The sequence below is a fragment of the Sinocyclocheilus grahami genome, unplaced genomic scaffold (genome assembly GCF_001515645.1).
Source record: "Sinocyclocheilus grahami isolate Dianchi unplaced genomic scaffold, SAMN03320097.WGS_v1.1 scaffold397.1, whole genome shotgun sequence".
Classification (NCBI taxonomy): Eukaryota; Metazoa; Chordata; class Actinopteri; order Cypriniformes; family Cyprinidae; genus Sinocyclocheilus; species Sinocyclocheilus grahami.
Genome location: NW_015505576.1, coordinates 77,679 through 103,413, shown reverse-complemented (window position 1 = coordinate 103,413; position 25,735 = coordinate 77,679). Strand labels below are relative to the sequence as shown.

The following is a 25,735-nucleotide window of genomic DNA, read 5'->3' as shown; positions in this document are numbered from 1 at the left end:
ACATGCTTTTTTCCCCTTTCTTATTGATTGGATTATTTCAGGTCTACACTGCCCCTTTAAATCCGATTGAAATTTAACTTGGATCGAGCTCAGTTGGATCGTTTACATGAAGGCTTTTCAATCCGAATGAGTCATTAATCTGATTACTAATTAATCCGATTAACAGATCATATGGTTGCATGTAAATGCAGCTATTTAAAAAGCCAAAAATAAGACGTGGCATAGGGCCTTAAGACAGCACAACCTATTACATGGACTGTTGTTTTCATTTGTGCCAGTTCCTACACACAAAAGGTACAAAAGCTGTCACTGGGGTGGTACCTTTTTTTTTTTTTTTTTTTACCACTACAGGGTGTATATAAGTATCTTCAAGGTACACAGTATTACTTAAAGTGTACATATTAGTACTTAAATATACTAGATTTTGTACCTTTTTTATAAGAGCCTATACAGATCTTTTATTTTCATTCTAACCAGACTGAAGTCGTCTGACACAGATGTGGCTGAAATGATCTCTGGAAAGGGTAGAGCCATAGACACAATATGATTTATCATATCTCACCGAACTCCGCAGGACGTCTGCGGTTCAGTGAAAGTTTACGCTCGCACCAGGATTCAATCTCGACGTGAATTCAGACCAAAAGAGTACATCTGACCTATTAAAGAATAAGAATTATTATTTAAGAGTTCATATTGTTGAGAGACATCTCATTGTGTTGAATCGGTCATGAGATCACAGGCGCAAACCATACACACACACACGTGATTGTTATACGGCCCTTGGCATCCTAAACGATGCCTACAAACAGATTCGGGGAAATGCTTAAAGTAGCCACGACGCCGTTTCGCTCTCCATCGAGGGCGGAGGAGAGAGGGGAAGGTACAAAAGAAGACTCGGACTCGCCACAAAGGGTTTCAGTGAGAGTAAGACAGACAAGATGGGAAGTGCACAAAGCCACGGCGGCGCAGGACGATCTCGGGCCTGCACATGCACAGGAACGGGAGTGTGTTTGAGGCCGAGCCGAGCACAGCGGCATTAATGTAGAGTGGGACTCAGGTAGCAGCCTGCTGTCAATCATTCATCCATCCACCTGACTAATTGGCTTCTTACCCTCTCTCCACCCGGCTCCTGTGCTAACCGCTCGCCTCTGGCAAAAATGCAGATGAGTGCTGGAGAAGGCGTCTGGCGGAGGGAGGGAGAGGAGAGGAGGAAAACTGCAGCTTTAGTTAATTATCTCTCTGAGTCAGTCTGTCCGACAGCAGCCCACACAGCGCACTTATGCTAAACAGCAAAGCATCCTGGGAATTGGAGTGACAGCTCATTTTCCTCCTGCAATTTTATATGAAAGGTGGACCAGAGACCTGCACCCCTCCTTCTATCCATCCATCCATCTATCTCTCCCTCTTCTCCTCCTCCATCCGTTCTTGTCTTTCTCCCCTCGCACTCTTTCTGGGTGGCTAGGACTCATGGGATGTTGGTGTGGAAGCTGTCAGTGACACTGTGTATGCCTTCTCTCTCCCGCTCGCTCTTTCTCTCTCTCCGCGCTGACAGCGGCTTGTTGACAAACGCCAGCAGTCATCTCGGCACCCTGGGAAATCTCTGCTACCATTTTGTCAGCAGAATGACAGAAGCTGTTAATGTCTCAAATTCTCCCCGTGACAGAGAGCCATCTTGTTGACAGTGTTTGACATTCGGCGCTCAATTCATGTCGTCCATTTTAATTTATTATATTTTTTTTCACACCAGATCCAACTCCCCCTTTTCACTTTCTCTCTCTCTCGCTCTCTCTCACACAGACACACGGATCCCATGGCAAAAATTAACAGTTACTCGATTTGTCTGAATGTAGCTGTGGAGCTGCTAATGATTTTTGTCCGGTAATGAGAATTGTGTCAGCGCCCTGTTAAAAATGAAATAAATCCTTCGCTCTGTATGAATCCACCGGCATATCTCCTGCCAGCCGCGATCGATGCTATTCACAAATTAGAGTCGGGGAAAAAAATCGTTTATTCCCTCTCTGGGGTGTTTAAGGCAAACATGCCAAAGACAGGAAGTTCCAAAGTAAGAGCAAAACGAAACAATGCGCAAAACACCGTGGTATGTCAAACATAGAAACCGACTACTTCTGGATAAAATGCACATTGACTGCAAATAAATCTGCATGAGACGCAGTACATGTCACAGATTTTGTAAATTGGTATAAACAATATTAATATGATAATAGTACTGTAAATGCTGTCAGAAACAGCAAAAATAGATTTTTAACGACTATAGGAAGTTCATCAGTATCCAGGTTGAGCCTAGTGAAGCTTACAGGTGAAATCTGAACAGTAAACTGAATCTGAGGAAATTTGTTGCAGTTTCGGTGCAGATTTGACCAGAAAATCCAAATCCAAACATTGCTTCTAAACAAACCCCCCCCTGCCTAGTTATAATAATTATGTTGACAATAAGGAGCTGATCTTATACTAATAGTCTGGGAAGATACAAATAAACCAATTGAGCGAGTTGAGTGTGAAAGAAAGTGCTGATCTTGGATTCCTATCCTCATTTAAGTGTAATAAAAAACTGATTAGGATAACAAACTGATCTGAGTACACACTAACTGATCTTGTTAAACAAAAGATCCGTCCATTTAAGACTCAAATCCCTGCAAAGAAAGTCAAAACAAGTTGGTGGGTGTTAAAACTAAACATCTTTTTGCAAACAATACACATAAATAGCATATATATATACCATATAGGCTATATATATATATATATATACACACACATAATTTTCAAATGTTTCAGTAACCACAAAAGTTATATTAAAATCAAGTGTGTGCTAAAAACAAAAACAAAAAAATAACTTTAAAAATCTTGCAGAAAGAGTTAGGTTATAATAACAGGTTATTATAGTAGGTTATAATAACATTATAGGAGGTTATCAGCAGGTTATAATAACAACAATAAATGAAGTGAAGTATTTCTGTTAGAACTAGCAACAACTTTCACAATGTCATAAAAACTTAAAAATAATTGTACTAGAAGCGCCAAAAGGCTCATTGGGTTGCCTGAGACAAACCTCAAGGAATGACTGGGGAAAAAAACACTTAAAATTACTTTTCTGAATAATTCACACACTGTAGCCAGGCTGTGAATATATATATATATAATTACTGTTTTATACTTTCATGTATCTTGGTGTTACCATTTTCTATAAAATCCTCGGCTAGCATGGAGATTTTTAAAAATGACTTGAAGACCTACTTATTTGATCAAGCTTTCTGCGTTTAATTAGGTCTCGGAGAACTGATTGGCTGCATGTTTTTCTTGATGTTATGCCTTGGTGTTATTTTATGTTTGCATGTATTTTAGTATTATGTTTACTCATGGACAGCACTTTGGTCCATTTGAAAGATTTTAAAAGTTTTTTCAAATAAAAATTGAGTTGAGTTGGTGTTTGTTTACATCGTAGTCGACTCCAAGTTACTTGACAGAAAACTATGGTACTTATTGTTGAAACCCTCCCAAAACAAATGCAAACTAAATATGATTAGACTACAAAATCAACATCTGCGCTTAACAATTCTCTTTATATTCTCTGCCAGTTTACTAACGGGAGAGTTTAGAATACAGATTTATCCTATATAAACGATTACCTTCGGTTCCCAAGAGCCTGAGCGGGAGGCTTTTTAAATGTTACATTTTCTTCACAGCCTGTGTTTGTTGTTTTGGCCTCGCAGCGGCAGCCGGTAACCGGTAACCGGGCGCGGGGGCCGCACGCGCTCCTCTGCAGGTGCGAGCGCGAGCAGAAGCACGAGATTAAAGTGTCTCCCTCCACCTGTCTCTCTCTCTCTCTCACCTCCATCTCTCCGTTTAACGCGGTGAGGAGCGTGAGGCAGATTTGTACCGACAGCACCGCGCGCATACTGAAGTCAAACTGCATAAAAGGCGCGCGGCTGATCAAAGCGCACGCTGCGGCGCCCGTCTCGCGGCTTCACGACGTTTGAAGGTTAAAACAAAAAAAAAAACGACACGCAACCGCTATTTACATTTTACTCCGTTTTGCATCTGGATAAAAACATATTTTTTTTTCTCCACCTCACTCTCTGAAGCGCTCCCAAAAACTTTTCTGCACAAATAACAACATTAATACGCAAATATAGAAGTAGGCTAGAGGCGTGACGCTCGTTTGGAAGAATATTGGAATTAATTCGTTTAAAAATAATTTAATGATGCCGACATTTTACGCAATGTGAAATGATGGCAAACGAGCAATTTGAGGGGAAACAGCTTGCGTCGTGAAGGGGGGATGAAACGGCACCGTGTCGCCTTCACATGGGATCGTGACGCCGTTGCGCTTCAGTCCAACGGAGATATTTGTAGTTCATCTTCTGAGGAGTTGAAACGCTGCTATTTACACACCAAGGGATTCTCGGCGGAGCAGGATCATCCTGTGGGTGCTTCATATGAATACAATTACACACTCGGTAAACAGCGCTCCGCTTATGAATGTGCGCAAAACTTGCGCTGCACGTGACGAAACGCTGCGCGTGATATGAGGCAATCGTCGCTGGAGCGCCTTTTATTCTGCTTATGACTGAGGGCTACCTTATTACCTCTTGTTTCATTACAATAACATTACTACTAAAAAATCAAATGTATTATTTTATATTCATGTAGAAAAAGTGCCTCAAAAATAGAACTAAAAATACAAAATACAGAGCTGTTTAGCAGCATATAAAGTTCATATATGTAAATAGCTATATTACAAGGGTATAATAAAATTTTTTAAATTGTACTAAAAAAGACTTTACCAAAAAATAAATAAATAAATAAAAAGATACAATTTTTAATAAACTGACTTATTATTTATTTTTAAAAAAAAAATCACTTATTCAAAATGGAAAAAGCTCAGATTTTGTGGAATTATACCATAAATTATTACCGAGGAACACAATGTATGACAAAAGGCATTTCATAGAAAGACGTGAGCATAACTGGCGATTTCAAATCATGTTTATTTGTACAAACGGCTAGAAAACGGAGAAGGCGATCACAGAGTTCTCCAGAGGTTCTCCTGCTTGAATCTGAGGCACATGTATGTGTACGTGCATTACCTTTGTCTTTATGGTTAATACAGAAGCAGTCAATCTTACAATCCAATCCTTAAGAACTAAACAACAGCTAATATTGCTGTAAGACACAAAATCAATGAGAGGAGATCCAGCTGTTAAACTTCACAGATAAAATGAAGCATTATCTGGAGATTAGAATGCTTAGAATTGGGACAAAAAAATCTAGAACTAAAGATTTCAAAATAAAAAAAAGTCAATTGTACCCTTCTCCAATATGTGTAAGAATCTATCTGGCCTGTTTTAAGTGCTATATTTAGCAGACCAAATATATTTAACTTGCAGAGCATCTTCTGATCTTTTCCTTAAAGGAACACTCCACTATTTTTGAAAATAGGCTCATTTTCCAACTCCTCTAGAGCTAAACAGTTGAGTTTTACCGTTTTCGAATCCATTCAGCCGATCTCCGGGTCTGGCGGTAGCACTTTTAGCTGTAGCTTAGCATAGATCATTGAATCTGATTAGACCGTTAGCATCTCGCTCAAAAATGACCAAAGAGTTTCGATATTTTTCCTATTTAAAACTTGACTCTTCTGTAGTTACATCGTGTACTAAGACCGACGGAAAATGAAAAGTTGCGATTTTCTAGGCCGATATGGCTAGGAACTATACTTTCATTCCGGCGTAATAATCAAGGAACTTTGCTGCCGTACCATGGGTGCAGCAGGCGCAATGATATTACGCAGCGCCTGAAAATAGGCTTACTTTTGTCAACATAACCAACATGACCACCTGCTTGCACAGGGAGCGTGCTGGGGACTATTTTCAGGCGCTGCGTAATATCATTGCGCCTGCTGCACACATGGTACGGCAGCAAAGTTCCTTGATTATTACGCCGGAATGAGAGTATAGTAGAAGAGTCTACAGAAGTCTTCTGACTACAGAAGAGTCATATTACGCAGCGCCTGAAAATAGGCTAACTTCCGTCAACATAACCAACGTTACCACACGCTTGCACAGGGAGCGTGCTGGGGACTATTTTCAGGCGCTGCGTAATATCATTGCGCCTGCTGCACCCATGGTACGGCAGCAAAGTTCCTTGATTATTACGCCGGAATGAAAGTATAGTTCCTAGCCATATCGGCCTAGAAAATCGCAACTTTTCATTTTCCGTCGGTCTTAGTACACGATGTAACTACAGAAGAGTCAAGTTTTAAATAGGAAAAATATCGAAACTTTTTGAAATTTTTGAGAGAGATGCTAACGGTCTAATCAGATTCAATGATCTATAATGCGCAAGAACCAAAGGAGAATTAAAAGTATAACAGTGTCAATATTGGTACAACATACTCACTTAACTGATTATTAGTCTGTCTCTATTAAGAATCTCTATCTTTATATCAAAGGAGATAAAGAAGCTGTAGCATGTAAAAAGAGAACAGAAAATAAATCTAAACCAAAGAGTCATTTTTTGCTATATGAATGTCAGTCAGAAACTCACACGCCACAACACAACAAACCCACAGCAATAACAAAACCCACAGCACAAAACCTCACAGGCCTGAAAGAGAAAGAGAGAATAAAGGAGGCAGGAACTCACCCGAGAAGCAGCTGGTCTTTTGGGTCTTGAGACACGTACACAAAATCTCTGAAGGTAAAAACACAGACATAATATCAACAGCAGCATGAGCCGCTGTGTGCTGAAGAAATGATGTCTGTAATTAGTAAGAAACAAGTATTGGATTTCATTCAGCAAATATATAGGCGTTTTTTGTTGTTGTCACCTTTAGCAATAATAAATCAATGCTTTATAAATGGTGAGTTTTGTATGGCAAATCCAACTCATATTTTCTTCATTAAAACCTAGTTTTTGTAATTATGCTTTGTTTAGTTGATGATTTACTAGAATATACATCTAGTATATTTATTATCTCTCAAAGCCCCTTGGAGTATCCTGAGGTTTAGCATCTTGCTCAAGGGCACTATGGAGAATCATGAATCAAGCCCTCCTGGGTTTTTTAAAAAAATAGTGGAGTGTTCCTTTAACACCTTCTCAAGTAAAGCTACGTTAACATTTACATCCATGTCCCAAGCATCATTTCAAAACCAAGAACCTCCAGATAATGAATAGATAATGAGCATTTCAAGGCATTACGGCACGTTAGTATTTACAGAATCCATTTGTGTGCGTGTGCAATGTGTTACAGTCTGTGGAAGTACGAAGGTTACTGAGGATAAGCTTCGATCACCATAGCATGACCCTGCAACACACATACAAGAGAGGGTTATGAGGATATTTCCACGTGTGCAAGTGCTTTGTTGGTTTTGTACAGTCACACACCTGTCCTCCAGCGGCACACGCTGCCACCAAACCGTACTGACCACCCTCCTTCTGCAGTCTGTGGGCGACGGTGGTCACCAGTCTACAGCCGGTGGCCGCAAACGGATGTCCAAGAGACAGAGAACCTCCCCATGAGTTAAACTTCTCCATCGGAGGAGCACCAACCTGAGAAAACAGAGAAACAGTGTACATGAGCTTTCATTATCATCGATATCATCAACATTGCTATGGCTCATCAATAGACAGAAGCAAGATTTTCAACCAATTATTTCACAGCCTTACATCGTGAAAAAAAAATTCTGCTCATTTCCAAAAATATTGCCCAATTTTATAAAGCAGAGTTCAAAAATATCAATAAATGTTTTTCTTTTCAAATGATATATTGATCACTCATCAAAATAACAAGAGCAGTCAAATGCTTTTCAAAATGATTGCATTAAATTAAAAACTCAAATAAACACTTTTCAATTTAAAATTATTCAAAATGTTTAATGTAACTTACAATCTGCAAAGAAGTGGAAAATATGTTCAAATACTCCATTTAATGTCAAGTAACTTCACATAAACACATTTATAAATAAATGAGCTCTTTTCCCCCACAAAATCTGCAATTTTCTGTTTCTGTTTGGATGTAGTAAAACACCCAAAGATGTAGCAGACAACATCTGGGCCATGCATTTTCTTCAGTCGCTGCCTATAATTATATATATCCTTAAAAATCAGGATAAGCATAAAATAATGTCTTCAGAATCATTCATACAGATTCAGAGGAAGACAGGAATCATGTTTTTCTGGTGATTAAGGGTTAATACAAGACTTCTTCACCTTACAAATGGTTGTTGAAGGCAAAAATGCTATGAAATGCATCATATTTTATGTGAAAGTGTGACATGCTCCAGCAAAACAGCCCCCATTTTTGGAAATTAGAACTCCCAAAATTAATAAGAAACAAGTATTGGATTTCATTCAGCAAATATATAGGCGTTTTTTGTTGTTGTCACCTTTAGCAATAATAAATCAATGCTTTATAAATGGTGAGTCGGGACACTATAAACCCATGACACCTACAGCTGCAGGAAACTGAGCTTGTTTAACAGGAAAATGGAAAGACTTCACTATCATTTCAAATTATTCAACAATTACATTTACTTAAAAGTAAATTGCATCTCTTTTCAATGTTAAAATATTTTATCCTATAACAATTTCAACAATTTGATTTCCCTTAAAAGAATAAACACTGACGTTACAATTATACACTTTCACACACGTTTCTGAACACATATTTGGTTTTCAGATAGTATTTCTGAGCCATTTTTGCAGTTTAAACTCAATAAATACATTTGATTAGTGGGTAAATTTTGACAGATCAGCTAAATTGTTTAGGAAAACACAGATGATGTTGTCAGTGAGATGCTGCGTCTGGTAGTTTTTTTATGTAAGGCATTATTTTTGTTTTGTACCTGAGATACGCTTTAGGCTTGTAACCCATCGCAAGAGCTTTCTCCTCTGACATGATCAAAACTGCAGACGCTCCATCAGTCTGAGTGAACAAACACACACACAAAGGGAAAGAGCTCATGACAAATCTGACAGATATCCCTTAAATTAAAGGGCTGGTAAAAGCAAGTTGGATTAAACCAGAAACTCAGATGAACTGACCAGGAAGGAGGAGTTTGCGGCCGTCACTGTGCCGTGAGGCTTGATGAAGGCGGGTTTCAGTTTGGCCATTTGTTCCATGGTGGAAGGACGGATCCCATTGTCTTTAGACACAATATCCTTCCCTGTGACAAACACATCCTCACAACATTTAAACAACAATCTGAACTGCTCAAAAATCAAAGTGTTACGCTTGACAAAATGCAAACTTATACTGTCGCTTGGTCCAAACAGACTTGGGTGTGAAAGTGTCCTCAGAAGTGTTAATAAAATAAGTCTCATTTCATATGCTTACTGCGCTTCCATAAATTGCCTGCAAGCAGAATTAATAAAAATAACTAACAAGTATGGAAACTTGTTTCCACCATGGGATAAAAAGGAAAAAAGGTTATTAAATTCTAAGGTTATTAAACTCTCACAATTCTGACTTTTCCCCCCCTCACAATTTCAAGTTTATATCTCACAATTCTGCCTTTCTTTCAGTCAGAAAAGTCAGAATTGCGAGATACAAACTCAAAATTGTGAGACATAAACTCGCCATTCTGATAAGAATGGTCCCAATAATTTTATTTTTTATGAAAACAGAATTATGCAATCTAAACTTAGAATTGTGAGAAGGAAATTCTGCCTTTTTTCAGAAAAAAAAATAAAATCTGAATTGTGAGATGATAAGTCGCAATTATACACACACACACACACACACACACACACACACATATATATTTTTTTTAAATTATTATTATATATATTTTTTTCGTTTCCATGGCAGAGAAAAAAGTTAACATGTTTAAAAAAAAAAAAAAAAGTATTCTGCCTTTTTCCCCACAAATCTGCTTTTTTCAGTCAAAAAAGTCCGAATTGTGAAATATAAACTCTAAACTATTAATGTTAGCTATAAAATCACAATTCTGAAAAAAATAAAATCTGAATTTCGAGAAATAAAATCACAATTTTGAGATGAAATTCCAAATTGTAAGATATAAAAATAAAGATAAAGAAAAATGGTCTGAATCGTCTTTCTGGCAGAGGCTGAAATGTTGTGGCAAGTGCTGCTGTAGTTGTGTTAATTGTTCACCTGGCACTTTAAAGCTGATGACATCACTGAGCAGCCCGCTGTCTTGAGCTTTCTTTGCTAGCATGTGAGATCGCAGAGCAAATTCATCCTGCTCTAAACGCGACACACCGAATGCAGCCGCCAGACGGTCCGCGGAGTGACCCATTGTCTCGGCCGTGGAGAACTCGGCCACAGCTGGCAGCTACACACACGTGCAGAGAGACATTTAAGAGCTTTAAATTAAGTGAACCCAACAATACCTTACAGACTGTATTTAGACAGACTAAAACACTGAAATATAGATGTTCTAGTGATATATGACATTTTATAAATCAGATGTAATAAAGGGCTATAATATCTGATCAGACATTCGTCTTGATAGCAGTAAGAATGGGTTGAGAATGACAAAAAATCAGTAATGTTGTGTCATATACTGTATGTCAGATTTTCCAGCAAAAATGTTTATAAATTTATAGCCGTTTAAAATGTATGGTTGCTTCCAGTATAATTTCCAGCTATTTTTATATTTGTATTTTATATATATATATATATAAATATGCTGATATATAAAGTGTTTATGCTTTTTATAGCTATAACTATTAGATGTTATAGATGTCTCATGTATAATTTCCAGCTGTTTGCTAATTATCTTTGTAAATAATAGTAATAATAATAATAAATAACAACAATATAGTTATTATCTAAAAACATGTAAAATATCTGTGTAATAATAAAATATTAATAATATAATACAAATTTGAAAGTAGATTTATTATTATTATTTTTACAATGTAGAAACAAAATGCATAATTGATATGATGTTCAGTCAGAAAAGTCAGAATTGCGAGATACAAACTCAAAATTGTGAGACATAAACTCGCCATTCTGATAAGAATGGTCCCAATAATTTTATTTTTTATGAAAACAGAATTATGCAATCTAAACTTAGAATTGTGAGAAGGAAATTCTGCCTTTTTTCAGAAAAAAAAATAAAATCTGAATTGTGAGATGATAAGTCGCAATTATACACACACACACACACACACACATATATATATTTTTTAAATTATTATTATATATATTTTTTTCGTTTCCATGGCAGAGAAAAAAGTTAACATGTTTAAAAAAAAAAAAAAAGTATTCTGCCTTTTTCCCCACAAATCTGCTTTTTTCAGTCAAAAAAGTCCGAATTGTGAAATATAAACTCTAAACTATTAATGTTAGCTATAAAATCACAATTCTGAAAAAAATAAAATCTGAATTTCGAGAAATAAAATCACAATTTTGAGATGAAATTCCAAATTGTAAGATATAAAAATAAAGATAAAGAAAAATGGTCTGAATCGTCTTTCTGGCAGAGGCTGAAATGTTGTGGCAAGTGCTGCTGTAGTTGTGTTAATTGTTCACCTGGCACTTTAAAGCTGATGACATCACTGAGCAGCCCGCTGTCTTGAGCTTTCTTTGCTAGCATGTGAGATCGCAGAGCAAATTCATCCTGCTCTAAACGCGACACACCGAATGCAGCCGCCAGACGGTCCGCGGAGTGACCCATTGTCTCGGCCGTGGAGAACTCGGCCACAGCTGGCAGCTACACACACGTGCAGAGAGACATTTAAGAGCTTTAAATTAAGTGAACCCAACAATACCTTACAGACTGTATTTAGACAGACTAAAACACTGAAATATAGATGTTCTAGTGATATATGACATTTTATAAATCAGATGTAATAAAGGGCTATAATATCTGATCAGACATTCGTCTTGATAGCAGTAAGAATGGGTTGAGAATGACAAAAAATCAGTAATGTTGTGTCATATACTGTATGTCAGATTTTCCAGCAAAAATGTTTATAAATTTATAGCCGTTTAAAATGTATGGTTGCTTCCAGTATAATTTCCAGCTATTTTTATATTTGTATTTTATATATATATATATATAAATATGCTGATATATAAAGTGTTTATGCTTTTTATAGCTATAACTATTAGATGTTATAGATGTCTCATGTATAATTTCCAGCTGTTTGCTAATTATCTTTGTAAATAATAGTAATAATAATAATAAATAACAACAATATAGTTATTATCTAAAAACATGTAAAATATCTGTGTAATAATAAAATATTAATAATATAATACAAATTTGAAAGTAGATTTATTATTATTATTTTTACAATGTAGAAACAAAATGCATAATTGATATGATGTTGCATACCTCGGCAGGGTGTTCTCTATTTCTCCAAAATATTCTGTTTTCTAAATATGACGTGGGTCCCTTTGCACAAAGATGGCTTTAATAATGTAATTTGGAGTGACAAATACACTATGGGGAATTTGTATTCTGTGATTTGGGTACCTAGACATTCAAACTGAGGTGTGCTGGGGGTGATATGTGAGGTGTATTATGGGTGATGTAGTACCTCAGGTGCGAGGTGAGAAAGGCGGATGGAGCCCAGCAGAGAGAGTCGAGCCCCGAGGGTTTTTGCTTTGTTGAGTGACAGCATCGTCTTCCTCATCTTGCGGCTGTGACGAATGGGAACGTCAGACATAAACTCGACTCCACCGGCGACGACGGCATCACACTGACCGGCAGCGATCAAACCGACAGCTAGAAAACAAATTAACAATCAATAGTTCAGTCCATTTAACAATCTTCTGAAACCTGCCTTCAGGTTCAGTTTTAATTCAATTACAATCTACCGTCACCAAAAGGTGTGTCAGTACCTGTGGTCATCGCTTGGTTGGAGGAAATACACGCCATAGTCACTGTGTGAGCAGGAGTCTTATCTGAGAATCCAGCACCAAGAGCCGCCTACAAGAAAACATTCAAAATAATTTTTTCTAAATGAACATCCAAACTAATTTTATGATCAGAAACCAAGCAGCAAATGTAACGTTTCTAAGAAATAGTCTTTCGCTGATGATGGGACCAGAGTTATTATAGTTAACTAAACTAAAACAATTTTTAAAAATTTAGTTACTTGAAATAAAAGTTAACTGAAATCAAATAATATATATATATATATATAACTTTTTTCTTCTTTTTATTAATTTATTTCCATTTAATTTAATTGTATGCACTAAAATAACAATCTAAAATAAAAACTACAATAATTTTAAAAAACTAATAAAAATAACAAAAACACAAAAAATTACTCAAATTTTACTCAAATTAAAATGAAAACTGGAAAATATAAAAATAAAAACCAATTACAAATATTTATAAAAACTATAATAGCTTGTAGTAATAGTTTGTCACAAACATAAAATTACTCAGGAAAAATAAAATATATATTTATAAAAAATAAAATAAATATATATCCTATACGAAATAATGCACATCATTTATGTAATTAAATATGGTCATGGGTTTGATGCATACACACACACATATAAAAAGCTAAATAATTTTTCATGGCCACTAAAACATCATTAGAACAGAAAAAAAGTTACAGGAATAGTAAAGTAGCTTTTTAAATATTTACATATTTAATCCTTTTATTTAAATTTTTTTAATTTATGCTCTGAATGAGTTTGCTTTTTGTTTGAATGCATAGTATGTGCTGTACCCAATTCATAAACAAACACTGTCACTGCAGTGATGCTCTGTGGACAGGGCTTCTCAACTCTGGCCCTCAAGGTCCACTTTCCTGCTGAGTTTAGCTCCAACTTTGATCAAACTCACCAGCCAGTAACTAAAAATAGCTTCAATATCCAAATTCTATTTTAGAAATGATCACAGACTAGACAGAGGACAGACTGACCTCTCTGGCCACATTACTGGTCTTCACTTCCTGAATAACAGTTCCATAGACGATATAATCAACAGCATCTTTAGGGAGACCGGTTCTGTTCAGCAGACCTCTGGGAAAAAGAAAAAAAAAAAACGGCCAGACAGTTAGTCCTGAACCTTATAGTGATGAGTGAATCTTTATATGTATGTGTGTGAGTGTGGTGACATACTGTAATGCAGCTCTCGCCAGATCGTGGGGCATCAAATTAGCGTATCTAATAACAAAGACAGAGAGAGCAAAGACACAAAGAATGATTTCAGCAAGGTAAATCTGATGAAGAAACAAACTCGTCTACATCTTAGATGGCCTGAGAGTAAATTTTCAGGATATTTTCATTTTTGGGTGAACTATTCATTTAATTCTATTCCTTTCTGCACCTTACAAACTAGTGTTTTATTTAAACGATTTAAACGTTTTTATTTCAATTCACAAAGTATGATGTGAATTTCACATACAGTAAGTAATGTGTGCAACTTGTCAGGCCACATCTCTGACTTCATGCTCATCTGAACCAAAACACATTCTCACTTACATGGTGCCAGACTGGAGGAAAGGAGTTCGGACGCCATCAACTAGAACGATGTTCTTCACTCCTGGTGTGGCTAGAGACTTTTTGCTCTTTGCTGTGTGATTAGAAAACACGACAGAAAGAAAAAGATCAACAAAAATATTTACAGTTGTATTGTGAAAATGGAATGTGAATTTTTTTATACTCTAAATCAACATACAATTTTGTATTTCTTTTATTTAGTGTGAGGACCTTTGCAGAATATAGCAAAATAGATCGTAACTGGACTGATTATTGGTAAGCATTACACCTGAAATGTTACCTTGAGCTTGCAGATGAACAGATGTGCTGAGAGAACGAGCAGCTGGAGAGAAAGAGAACGCAGTTACTCATACAGCTCTAATTATTGATAATTACTTTAAATGTTTAGTGCACATTGCATAACGTGAAGTGTTATTTAGCTCTGCTGAGACCCGGGATGCCTTACCGAACTGAGCAGCCTGCACAGATGTCAAAGGGCTGCTCCTCAGTGAAGTCAACAACATAGACGCCATCTTTGATTATCTGGAAGAGTTAATCCAAAAGTGTGAATGATTATTCAAAACTACCCATTATTTCAGTCTAACAAAGCAGGTGCACTCATAATCCCATAATGACAATAGTCTCTTTATTAGACAATTATGCTTGCTCTCTCTCTCTCTCTCTCTATATATATATATATATACAGTGGTGACTGTTTTTTTTTTATTTTTTGCATATTTGTCACACTTAAAAGATTCAGATCATCAAACTAATTTTAATATTACACATAGATAATGCAAGTAAATACAAAATGCAGTTTTTAAATGATGATTTCATTTATTAAGGGGAAAAAGCTGTCCAAACTTACGAGGCCCTACGTGAAAAATGAATTGGTACAAAAATAAATAGGTCTCATCATTTGTTTTTTGACATGCTACTATTTAATATTTGTAACAGCTAAAGGAATAAAGTTTAATTATTTTAGTTCTCATAAAAAAAAAATATATATTAATAACAAACTTGGCAGAAATTAGTTAAGCATATCCTACTGAACATACTGTTAACACACAGTGATGTAATTGTTGTATAATAAAATATATTTATATTTGACTCTGACCTGGAGTGTATGAGATATTCATATCATGTACATGGCCTTCAAAACTGTTAAATATGTTACAAATTTGATTATTTATTTAACCAGGATAGCCTCTCTGAGATTAAAAATCTCTTTCACAGGAGTCTCCTGGACAAAATGAGCAGCAATACAATCAGTTTCATCACAAATTTACAAAACAAAAACAAACTAAGACCACTTAAAACAATTACACATCACTGAATCATCTTCCAATTGACGAATAAGATTCAAGGTTTTTATTCGTCACATACACGGTTATATAGAGAATATATAACCAGCAGTCAGGTTCAAGTCAGGTCCGCTCCATGGACAGTGCAATTATTATAGAATACAAACACAAAGAAAATTCTATATAAATATAGGTAATAAAATAAAATGCGCAGGACAGTATTATACGATTATAAACCGTTTTAAAATGTTTATAATCGTATAATGTGTATCAAAACGAAGTGCTATTTGCACTCAAATGCTGCTCAAAGTCTCTGAATCAGCTGGTGTTTTGGTGATTTTCAGTGGATGTATGAAGGTGTCTTTGCATAGAAAGCACATGTGTATTTCATCACATTAACGATCAACATGCTCCACTTACCACAAACAAACAGTCACACAATACTGATTGTCTTCGTCTTCACAATCATATCTACTGTTGTATCATTTAAAACCCTCAATATTTCTTTGAAATAACTGACACTTGCTTCGATATTCTGCATCAATGCCACGGCATTCAAACATTTTAAAGGCGTTGCTAAAGTTTTCAAATGCTATCGAACTGCTATCCATATTTGACATTAATATGTTAAGTATGTGACAGTAATGATAATACATTAGCATAGGTATGTCTGACACTGATCTGGTGTGTGTGTGTGTGTGTGTGTGTGTGTGTGTGTGTGTGTTTATATATCCTGGTGGGGACTTAAACCTGAATACACACAGACTCATGGGGACCTAAATTGAGGTCCCCACGGGTACAAAAGCTTATAAATCATACAGAATAAGTTTTTTTGAGAAATTAAAAATGCAGAAAGTTTCCTGTAAGGGGTAGGTTTAGGTGTAGGGTTGGTATAAGGCAATAGAAAACACAGTTTGTACAGTATAAAAACCATTACGCCTATGGAGAGTCCCCACAATTACGCTGGTTGTCAGCTGCCGTTAAAAGCCAAGAAGAAGAAGAAGAAGAGAGTCCCCACAAGGATAGCTGACCAGACTGTGTATGTGTGTACTGGTTTATATATCCTGGTGGGGACTTAAACCTGACTACACACAGACTCATGGGGACTCGTGTCACGGTGGGGACCTAAGTTGTGGTCCCCACAGGTACAAAAGCTTATAAATCATACAGAATGAAGTTTTTTGAAAATCTAAAAATGCAGAAAGTTTCCTGTAAGGGGTAGGTTTAGGTGTAGGGCAATAGAATATATGGTATGTACAGTATAAAAACCATTACGCCTATGGAGAGTCCCCACAAGGATAGCTGACCAGACTGTCTGTCTGTCTGTCTGTCTGTCTGTGTGTGTGTGTGTGTGTGTGTGTGTGTCTGTGTCTGTGTCTGTGTGTCTGTCTGTGTGTGCGTGTGTGTGTCTGTCTGTCTGTGTGTGTGTGTGTGTGTCTGTCTGTCTGTCTGTCTGTGTGTGTGTGTGTGTGTGTGTGTGTCTGTCTGTGTGTGTGTGTGTGTGTGTGTGTGTGTGTGTGTGTGTGTGTGTGACCCTTCACCTACTTCAAGGACAAATATATAAAGGCATTATAAACATTTAAGCAGCAACTTGCGATCATGACATCATTATAAAACAACACCGATCATGATATGAGACATAAAAATAACACTTTAACACACTAGAACGAGCAGACGGGTTCATTCTTCCGCATGTCGAATAACACTGTTTAGGATATTCATCAGAATTCATCCTATAAACACAGTGTGTGCTCTAAAATAAACGCATAAATCATATTTGTACCTGTTATTGATGTGAATGTTGAGCGAGTGTGATGTTTGGTGTCTCGCGTCTGTCTAATGACTACAGCAGTGCACGAACCGCAGGACCCCGCGCCCCTGGCAACCCGAATCACTGCCTGAGCGGAAAAAAGCTTACTTTATATAATAAAAAGTGGCATTTTGTTAACGTTAATACACATGCATACATATATAAAAAGATATGCAAGTTTATTATATACATTAAAAGTGAGATGAGATGGTTTTATTTAAAGGCGCTAAGTTGGCTGCCCGAGCTCGAGCTGCCAGTGAAGTTTTGAGAAGGATGTCGAGCGCGAGATTCCTGTTGACGCGGCGCTGCACAGGTATAAACTTATTCATAAATATGTACTTAGTGTACATATATATTTTATTGAATTATACTGTACATGTATATCCGCCTTTGAGTGAGATTATAGAGTTTGAACGAGGTGACCTGCATGAATGAACTTTCACCTAATTTTGACAGTTCAGGTGAGTCAGTACAGGTGTGATAATACCTATTTAATCATAATACATGATTAATAATATACAATTACTAGTAATACAGGTCCAGTGGCAACTATAGTATCCAAAATACTACAGGTTTTACGGATGTGGTGACTGTAAAATCATTAAAATATATATATTTTTTTACTTTTAACAGTGTAAGAGACTTCTTGTCATTTGCTTTATTTTGTTTTTGTTTACAATTAAATTTAATGCCAAGTTGGCATAGTTTACTGTACACTGATTTTGTCTACTGGGTCAAAACATGATGCAAAAATCTAAATATGGACAAACAGTTTCAACAGTAAAAGTTACTATGGTACTTAGCAGGAAACTATGGCTAGCACGGTAAATTACTGTTTCTCATATTCTTCTACAGAATATGTACTGTAGAGCTTTACCCCCGTAAAACACTTAGCACATACATATATATATATATATTATATATGCACATGTCTTGTCTTTGACCCATATATATATATATATATATGGGTCAAAGACAAGACATCACATTTTGGTGTCCCCATCCAATTAAATTTACAAAAATCATTTTAAATACATAAAAATATGTGAAGTGTTTACTTTCATATTTCAAATAACTTTTGTGGAAAAATAAAAAAGTCAAAATATGGGGGAAATAATGTTCCAAAATGTAAAATTGTCATTCAGCGTTATGGTCCGGACTTTGATTTTGACATTACATCGTTAAATAAGATACCAAGTTTAAAAAAAACATTTTTTCCGTGGCATTTTCAAATAAGTGTTGACTGTGTTATATTAAATGGACTATGTCTTATTGATTATTTTTAAGCATTTAAATAACCAGGGGACTTTTGTCCCCGAAAATGCAGTTTATCAGAGATCATTCAGTGTAACAAGTCAAGTCAAGTCTGCTTTATTGTCAATTCTTCCACATGTACAGCACATACACACAGAGAATTGAAATTGCGTTACTCTCAGACCCTTGGTGCATACAGATAACATAAATACAGATAGGTACAGATTAAATACAAAATACAACTATACAAATATACAAATAAGGTAAAATGTAAAAAAAAAAATATATATATATATATATATAAAGCACAAGGCATATGGCAGATAGAGTGCAAACCATTAAAGTAAACAACAGTGCAGATATAATGATTGTAGTGCAAAAAACAATGATTTGTAGTGCAAAAGAGCTTATTTCGACTGATTGAAGTGACAGAGTGTGTGTATTTGGGAGGGGGGGAGTGGGAGAGTCCATCAGAGGATCAGAGTTCAGTGGTGTGTGGGGCAAAAGAGGGGAGGGGGGGCAAGGTCGGGAGGGAGTTCAGCTTCCTGACAGCTTGATGGATGAAGCTGTCCTTCAGTCTGCTGGTCCTGGCCTGGAGACTCCGCAGTCTCCTCCCTGATGGCAGCAGACTGAAGAAGCTGTGTGTCGGGTGGGTGGGATCACCTGCAATGCAGAGGGCTTTGCGGGTGAGACGGGTGTTGTAGATGTCCTGAAGGGAGGGGAGAGAGGCACCAACGATCTTCTCAGCTGCTCTCACTATGCGTTGAAGTGTCTTGCGGCAGGACGCGTTGCAGGCGCCATACCACACAGTGATGCAGCTGGTCAGGATGCTCTCGATGGTGCCTCTGTAGAAGGTGCACATGATGGGGGCCGGGGCTCTGGCTCCGGCCCCCATTCTGAAATCCATTCAAGCCATTCTGAAATCATAAAAAACTGATAGTCATTCAGCAGTCTGTGACATCATCAGATGGCACCTGGAAGACAGCAATAAAAGTGAGGTTATTGCTCTTAAATATTTGATAATTTAACCTTTTCATGGTGATTTTCAGTGAAATGCCAAAAAACACTTTTATAGTTAGATTTCTTAAAAAATAAATAGATGTTGTGAATAATTGTGATTAACTTTACTGGTCAAGCTCAGTGTTTGAAATTGGTGGCCAGTTGATTGCCTGCAATATAAGCTGAAGTAGAAGTTTCGTAAAATTAAACATGATACATTCTAATATATGAGGAAAAAACTAAATTATTTATTATTAATTATAATTATTATTAGTATTACACTTTTATTTTTCTGATGCTTAAAACCCTCTTTTTGTCTTTGACCCATATGTTGTTGTTTTTTTCATTTTATATATTGAAAAAATTGTTCATTACTTATTATATTATTGTCACAATCCTGTCCATGAACTTCCGTCTGCTTGCCACCAGAGGTCGCCCTCCCTTTATATTGACTCTCACACCACACAGACTGTTACACATCACCCTGGACTACATTTCCCATGCTCCATTGCACTAATCACAAGCTCACCCGAAACCAATCACACACAGCTGCTACCAGTAACACACACTATATAAATCAGTCTCACACCACCATTCAACACCGAGTATTGTTCAGCATTTATCGCTCACCTAGGGATAGCTACTTTATGGAGCCCTTCCAAGTTCATGAGTCTAACCTTGTTCATAGTCTGTTTTCCCGTGTCTTGATCCTAGCCAGTTATCTCGTCCTGTCTGATTTCTGCCTGCCCTGAAGTCTATAGCCTGTCTTGGATTTACCCTTTGCCTTGCTGATTCGGACTGTGTTTGCACCTCGATTGGATTATTGCTTGTTTTGGATTCCTTTTTTGTCTTGCCCTCTACATATCTGTTTGCTGGTGTCCGACTCTTGCCTGTGTTGACCCTTTCTGTAAATAAAAGCTTGCATATGGATCCGCATGCCTCTCGTCTCATCGGCTCCGTTACAGTTATATTAGCATCATTAGTCAATAATCTGATTAATGGAAGCCTTCAAAACCTGTTTAGTCCTAACAACAATATTACAATAATAATATTCCATGAAGATTGATGTGTATTTGTTCAGTGTTTGTTGTAAGTCTATTATTTCTTTAGTATTATATTAACTTCCTGTGACCTGCTGACCTCTTATTGGACACATGCAGACATGTGTACTCACATGCGGCATGCGTTTGGTCATGTGAATGTGACAGGTGGGGTTGTATGCAGGAACTGGGGCGGAGGTCATGCGTGTCTCCAATGACGACAGGATTCTGGGCCAAAGGTCACCATGTCACCTGTTACATTAATTTCAATAGAGATCCCATATTTAATAAAGTATATTATATTAAGACTGCTGTGTGGTGTACAACATATCGATCTTATCATTTATACTGTAATAGAATCAATAAATATTGATTACAGTCAGTTTAGGCTGAAAGGCATAGCTTATTATTAGCATAACACAGGTTATGTTTATTATTAACTTGGATTATTTTGTATTTACAGCAGCATTTTGTAAGATAAGATACAGATTAAGAGTGAATAAATCGCTTGTTCTGTCATAAACACAAACCAGGCTTGTGAATTACAATATTCATAAGTATTACTTTGATAAAAGTAACCTCTGTGGATGAAGGACTATATGTGACCCTGGAGCACAAAACCAGTCAAGGGTCAATTTTTCAAAACTGAGATTTATACACCATCTGAACACTGAATAAATAAGCTTTCCATTGATGTATGGTTTGTTAGGATCGGACAATATTTGGCCGAGATACAACTATTTGAAAATCTGGAATCTGAGGGTGCAAAAAAATCTAAATATTGAGAAAATCATCTTTAAAGTGGTCCAAATGAAGTTCTTAGCAATGCATATTACTAATCGAAAAATTAAGTTTTGATATATTTACTGTAGGAAATGTACAAAATATCTTCATGGAACATGATCTTTACTTAATATCCTGATTTTTGGCATAAAAGAAAAATCAATAACTTTGACCCATACAGTGTATTTTTGGCTATTGTTACAAATATACCCCAGCGACTTAAGACTGCTTTTGTGGTCCAGGGTCACATATGACTTTGTCATTAAATGTTCACATGGAACTTTAGACGGGTGTGATCGTGTTTATTTTTGTTTTGGGTCAAAGGTCATGGACAGAGAAGTCTCTCCGTATCATCAGCTGTGCTAGGTAACTATAAAAGACAGAATTGATGAATAGAGACATGTTTAATGTTTTCTTTTTAAGCACTTCTTTGTCTCTCTCTGTCTGCAGCTCGCACTCATGTCAGTTATGAGGTCAAGGATAATGTTGCTGTGGTTCGAATCAATGATCCGACCTCAAAGGTGTGTTCTGTTCTTCTCTTGATTACTTTGATGTAATAATGTCAATGTTTATTGATTTAAAAGTTTAAATACATACTTTTATTCAGCAAAGATGCTTTAAATTAATCACAAGTGACAGTAAAGACATTCATAATGTTACCAAAAATGTATCCCTTTTCCACAAGAATATGAAGCAGCACAGCTGTTTTCAAAATTGATAATAATCAGAAATGTTTCTTAAGCAGCAAATCAGCATATTAGAATGATTTCTGAAGGATCATGTGACACTGAAAACTGGCGTAATGATGCTGAAAATTCAGCTTTGATCAGAAATAAATTACATTTTAAAATATATTCAAATAAAAAGTCAATTTTTAAAAATAAAAAAATATTTCATTATATTACTGTTTTTACTGTATTTTTGATCAAATAAATGCAGCCTTGGTGAGTATAAAATACTTTTTTTTACCATCCCCAAACTTTTAAATAGATATTAAATGTAATTTGTGTGTGTTGTAGGTGAATACTCTGTCCAAGCACATGCAGGCAGAGATGGTGGAGGTGATGAATGAGATTTGGGGGAATTCAGCAGTAAAGAGCGCCGTCCTCATCTCCAGAAAACCAGGATGCTTCATCGCAGGAGCTGACATCAAGTACCACACACACTCGCGCACACACACACACACACACACACGTGCAGATTGCTAGACCATTTATACAGACTCACGTTTATCATCATCTCTGTCTTTCAGTATGATTCAGGCCTGCAAGACAGCAGAGGAAGTGACATCACTTTCACAGGAAGGACAGAAGATATTTGACCAGATTGAGAAATCACCCATCCCTGTTGTGGCTGCTATTAACGGCTCCTGTCTGGGCGGCGGACTGGAGGTCAGCACATGATCATGTTATTTTTAATTATTCACTTTTATTATTTAATAATACATTTATTTTAATTTGTTTTTAATTCATCATTAAATCCCTTTTCAGCTGTGAAAAGCAGTGATGTTACTGTTAACTAAAACTATTAACATTTTTCAGTGATTGAAAGAAAGCATACATAAAAAAATAAAATATAAATTAAAAACTTAATCTTAAAAAAACTTATAAAGAAACGTATAAATGTCACCTTGGCAACTAGCAGAAATAAGTTTAAGTTGACGTACTAAAATTAATGCAACTAAAACTGAATTAAAGGTAAATAGAAATATGCAAAATATGCAATATGCAAAACCCTGAAAAATAATAAAAATCGATAAATCACTAAGAAATTAAATTAAAATGAAGTCTGAAAAACTAAAAATAAAAGCTAATTTAAAATATTAATAAATATAATATATAAATAATACTAAAAAAGTGTATAAATAGTTAAAGTAAATAATAAAAAGGTTTTATCATTTTTAATGACTATTAAGTAGTTTCTTATTAGCATGCATTTTACTAGCATATTGGCTGTTTATGCATGACCATATTCTAGATCCCTTAACCCGACCCAATACCTAAACACTACTACTACAACAACTACCTTACTTAATATCAATAAGCAGTAATTAGGAGTTTGTTAAAAGGGTCATATGATGCTGCTAAAAAGAACATTATGTTGTGTATTTGGTGTAATGCAATGTGTTTATGTGGTTTAGGGTTCAAAAAACACATATTATTATTATTTTCCACATGATTTATTTATTTTATTTAGTCATTTATTAGACGCTTTTATCTAAAGCAACTTACAAATGAGGACAACAGAAGCAATTAAAGTATTAAAGTAGCAATTAAGTATTAAAACAACTAAAAACAGATCTAAAACTAAAAGCTAAAACTTTATAAATACTACTTATACACATTTTAAAAATAAAGAGATTAAATAAAAATGACAAATGCATACAACAAAATTTCAAAACTTAACATTTAAATGAAAAACTAAAAAATAAAGCTAAAAAGAATTCAAAATATTAAAGAACAAAAGGTATAAGAGTATAATAATGATTCTAACATAACACTAAGCCAAACACCAAAAACTACATATGAATGTACAACCACACACACATACATATACAATGTATATATAGTTTGTTGAAGTATTAAAATAACTAAAATTAAATAAAACTAAAAACTTAATAAAAGACCTATACAGACATAATAAATTCAGACAAAATGTAAATAAATAACAAATACAAATAATACAAATCAAATGACAGTAATTTATCAGTAATCCTAAAAAATAACTCTTACATGCTAAAAAACAACAACTTACTTACACATAGTAAGAAATGGTTATAAAAACTGAAACAGAAGTGAAACAAGTAGTAGGAAAGAGGAGAAATAAAAAGCGATACTTATCCCTTGCCGGTGTCCCTACCCGGTGGAGTCGCACAGTATAGTCGATGGTCTTTACACTCTTCGGTCTTCACACGAGGAGGCCTTCACGTGACCGCTGTCGTGGTAAACTAAGCTTTTTTTATACCCGTCTAACAAAATACTAAATTAATTCAGCTGGACACACTTTTAGTTAAAGTAAATAATAAAAAGGTTTTATCATTTTTAATGACTATTAAGTAGTTTCTTATTAGCATGCATTTTACTAGCATATTGGCTGTTTATGCATGACCATATTCTAGATCCCTTAACCCGACCCAATACCTAAACACTACTACTACAACAACTACCTTACTTAATATCAATAAGCAGTAATTAGGAGTTTGTTAAAAGGGTCATATGATGCTGCTAAAAAGAACATTATGTTGTGTATTTGGTGTAATGCAATGTGTTTATGTGGTTTAGGGTTCAAAAAACACATATTATTATTATTTTCCACATGATTTATTTATTTTATTTAGTCATTTATTAGACGCTTTTATCTAAAGCAACTTACAAATGAGTAAAGTATTAAAGTAGCAATTAAGTATTAAAACAACTAAAAACAGATCTAAAACTAAAAGCTAAAACTTTATAAATACTACTTATACACATTTTAAAAATAAAGAGATTAAATAAAAATGACAAATGCATACAACAAAATTTCAAAACTTAACATTTAAATGAAAAACTAAAAAATAAAGCTAAAAAGAATTCAAAATATTAAAGAACAAAAGGTATAAGAGTATAATAATGATTCTAACATAACACTAAGCCAAACACCAAAAACTACATATGAATGTACAACCACACACACATACATATACAATGTATATATATATATATAGTTTGTTGAAGTATTAAAATAACTAAAATTAAATAAAACTAAAAACTTAATAAAAGACCTATACAGACATAATAAATTCAGACATAATTTAACTAAAATTAAAATAAATAACAAATAATACAAATCAAATGACAGTAATTTATCAGTAATCCTAAAAAATAACTCTTACATGCTAAAAAACAACAACTTACTTACACATAGTAAGAAATGGTTATAAAAACTGAAACAGAAGTGAAACAAGTAGTAGGAAAGAGGAGAAATAAAAAGCGATACTTATCCCTTGCCGGTGTCCCTACCCGGTGGAGTCGCACAGTATAGTCGATGGTCTTTACACTCTTCGGTCTTCACACGAGGAGGCCTTCACGTGACCGCTGTCGTGGTAAACTAAGCTTTTTTTATACCCGTCTAA

General features: G+C 35.5%; 2 protein-coding genes across 2 annotated transcripts in view; one reads left to right on the top strand and one right to left on the bottom strand.

The window, feature by feature from the left end:
* Positions 1-6,414: 6,414 nt before the first annotated feature.
* Positions 6,415-17,611, bottom strand: LOC107550362 (trifunctional enzyme subunit beta, mitochondrial-like). The gene is made up of 13 exons (XM_016231623.1): positions 17,522-17,611; positions 14,901-14,977; positions 14,736-14,777; positions 14,438-14,528; positions 14,075-14,119; positions 13,876-13,975; positions 12,836-12,923; positions 12,532-12,719; positions 11,519-11,699; positions 9,061-9,182; positions 8,862-8,941; positions 6,661-6,708; positions 6,415-6,478 (listed from the first exon to the last, which is right to left on the bottom strand). Exons 2-13 carry the CDS (start codon positions 14,965-14,967, stop codon positions 6,415-6,417), a joined length of 1,116 nt encoding a protein of 371 aa, XP_016087109.1. The 5' UTR covers positions 14,968-14,977; positions 17,522-17,611.
* A 204-nt stretch (positions 17,612-17,815) lies between these two features.
* LOC107550361 (trifunctional enzyme subunit alpha, mitochondrial-like) overlaps positions 17,816-25,735 on the top strand; it is an 18,004-nt gene continuing 10,084 nt past the window's right edge. Inside the window, exons 1-6 of the mRNA XM_016231622.1 lie at positions 17,816-17,868; positions 21,577-21,582; positions 21,944-21,990; positions 22,075-22,145; positions 22,644-22,777; positions 22,877-23,015. Of these exons, the coding sequence (XP_016087108.1) occupies positions 17,822-17,868; positions 21,577-21,582; positions 21,944-21,990; positions 22,075-22,145; positions 22,644-22,777; positions 22,877-23,015 (444 nt within the window). The 5' untranslated portion in view covers positions 17,816-17,821. The remainder of the gene's footprint in view (positions 17,869-21,576; positions 21,583-21,943; positions 21,991-22,074; positions 22,146-22,643; positions 22,778-22,876; positions 23,016-25,735) is intronic.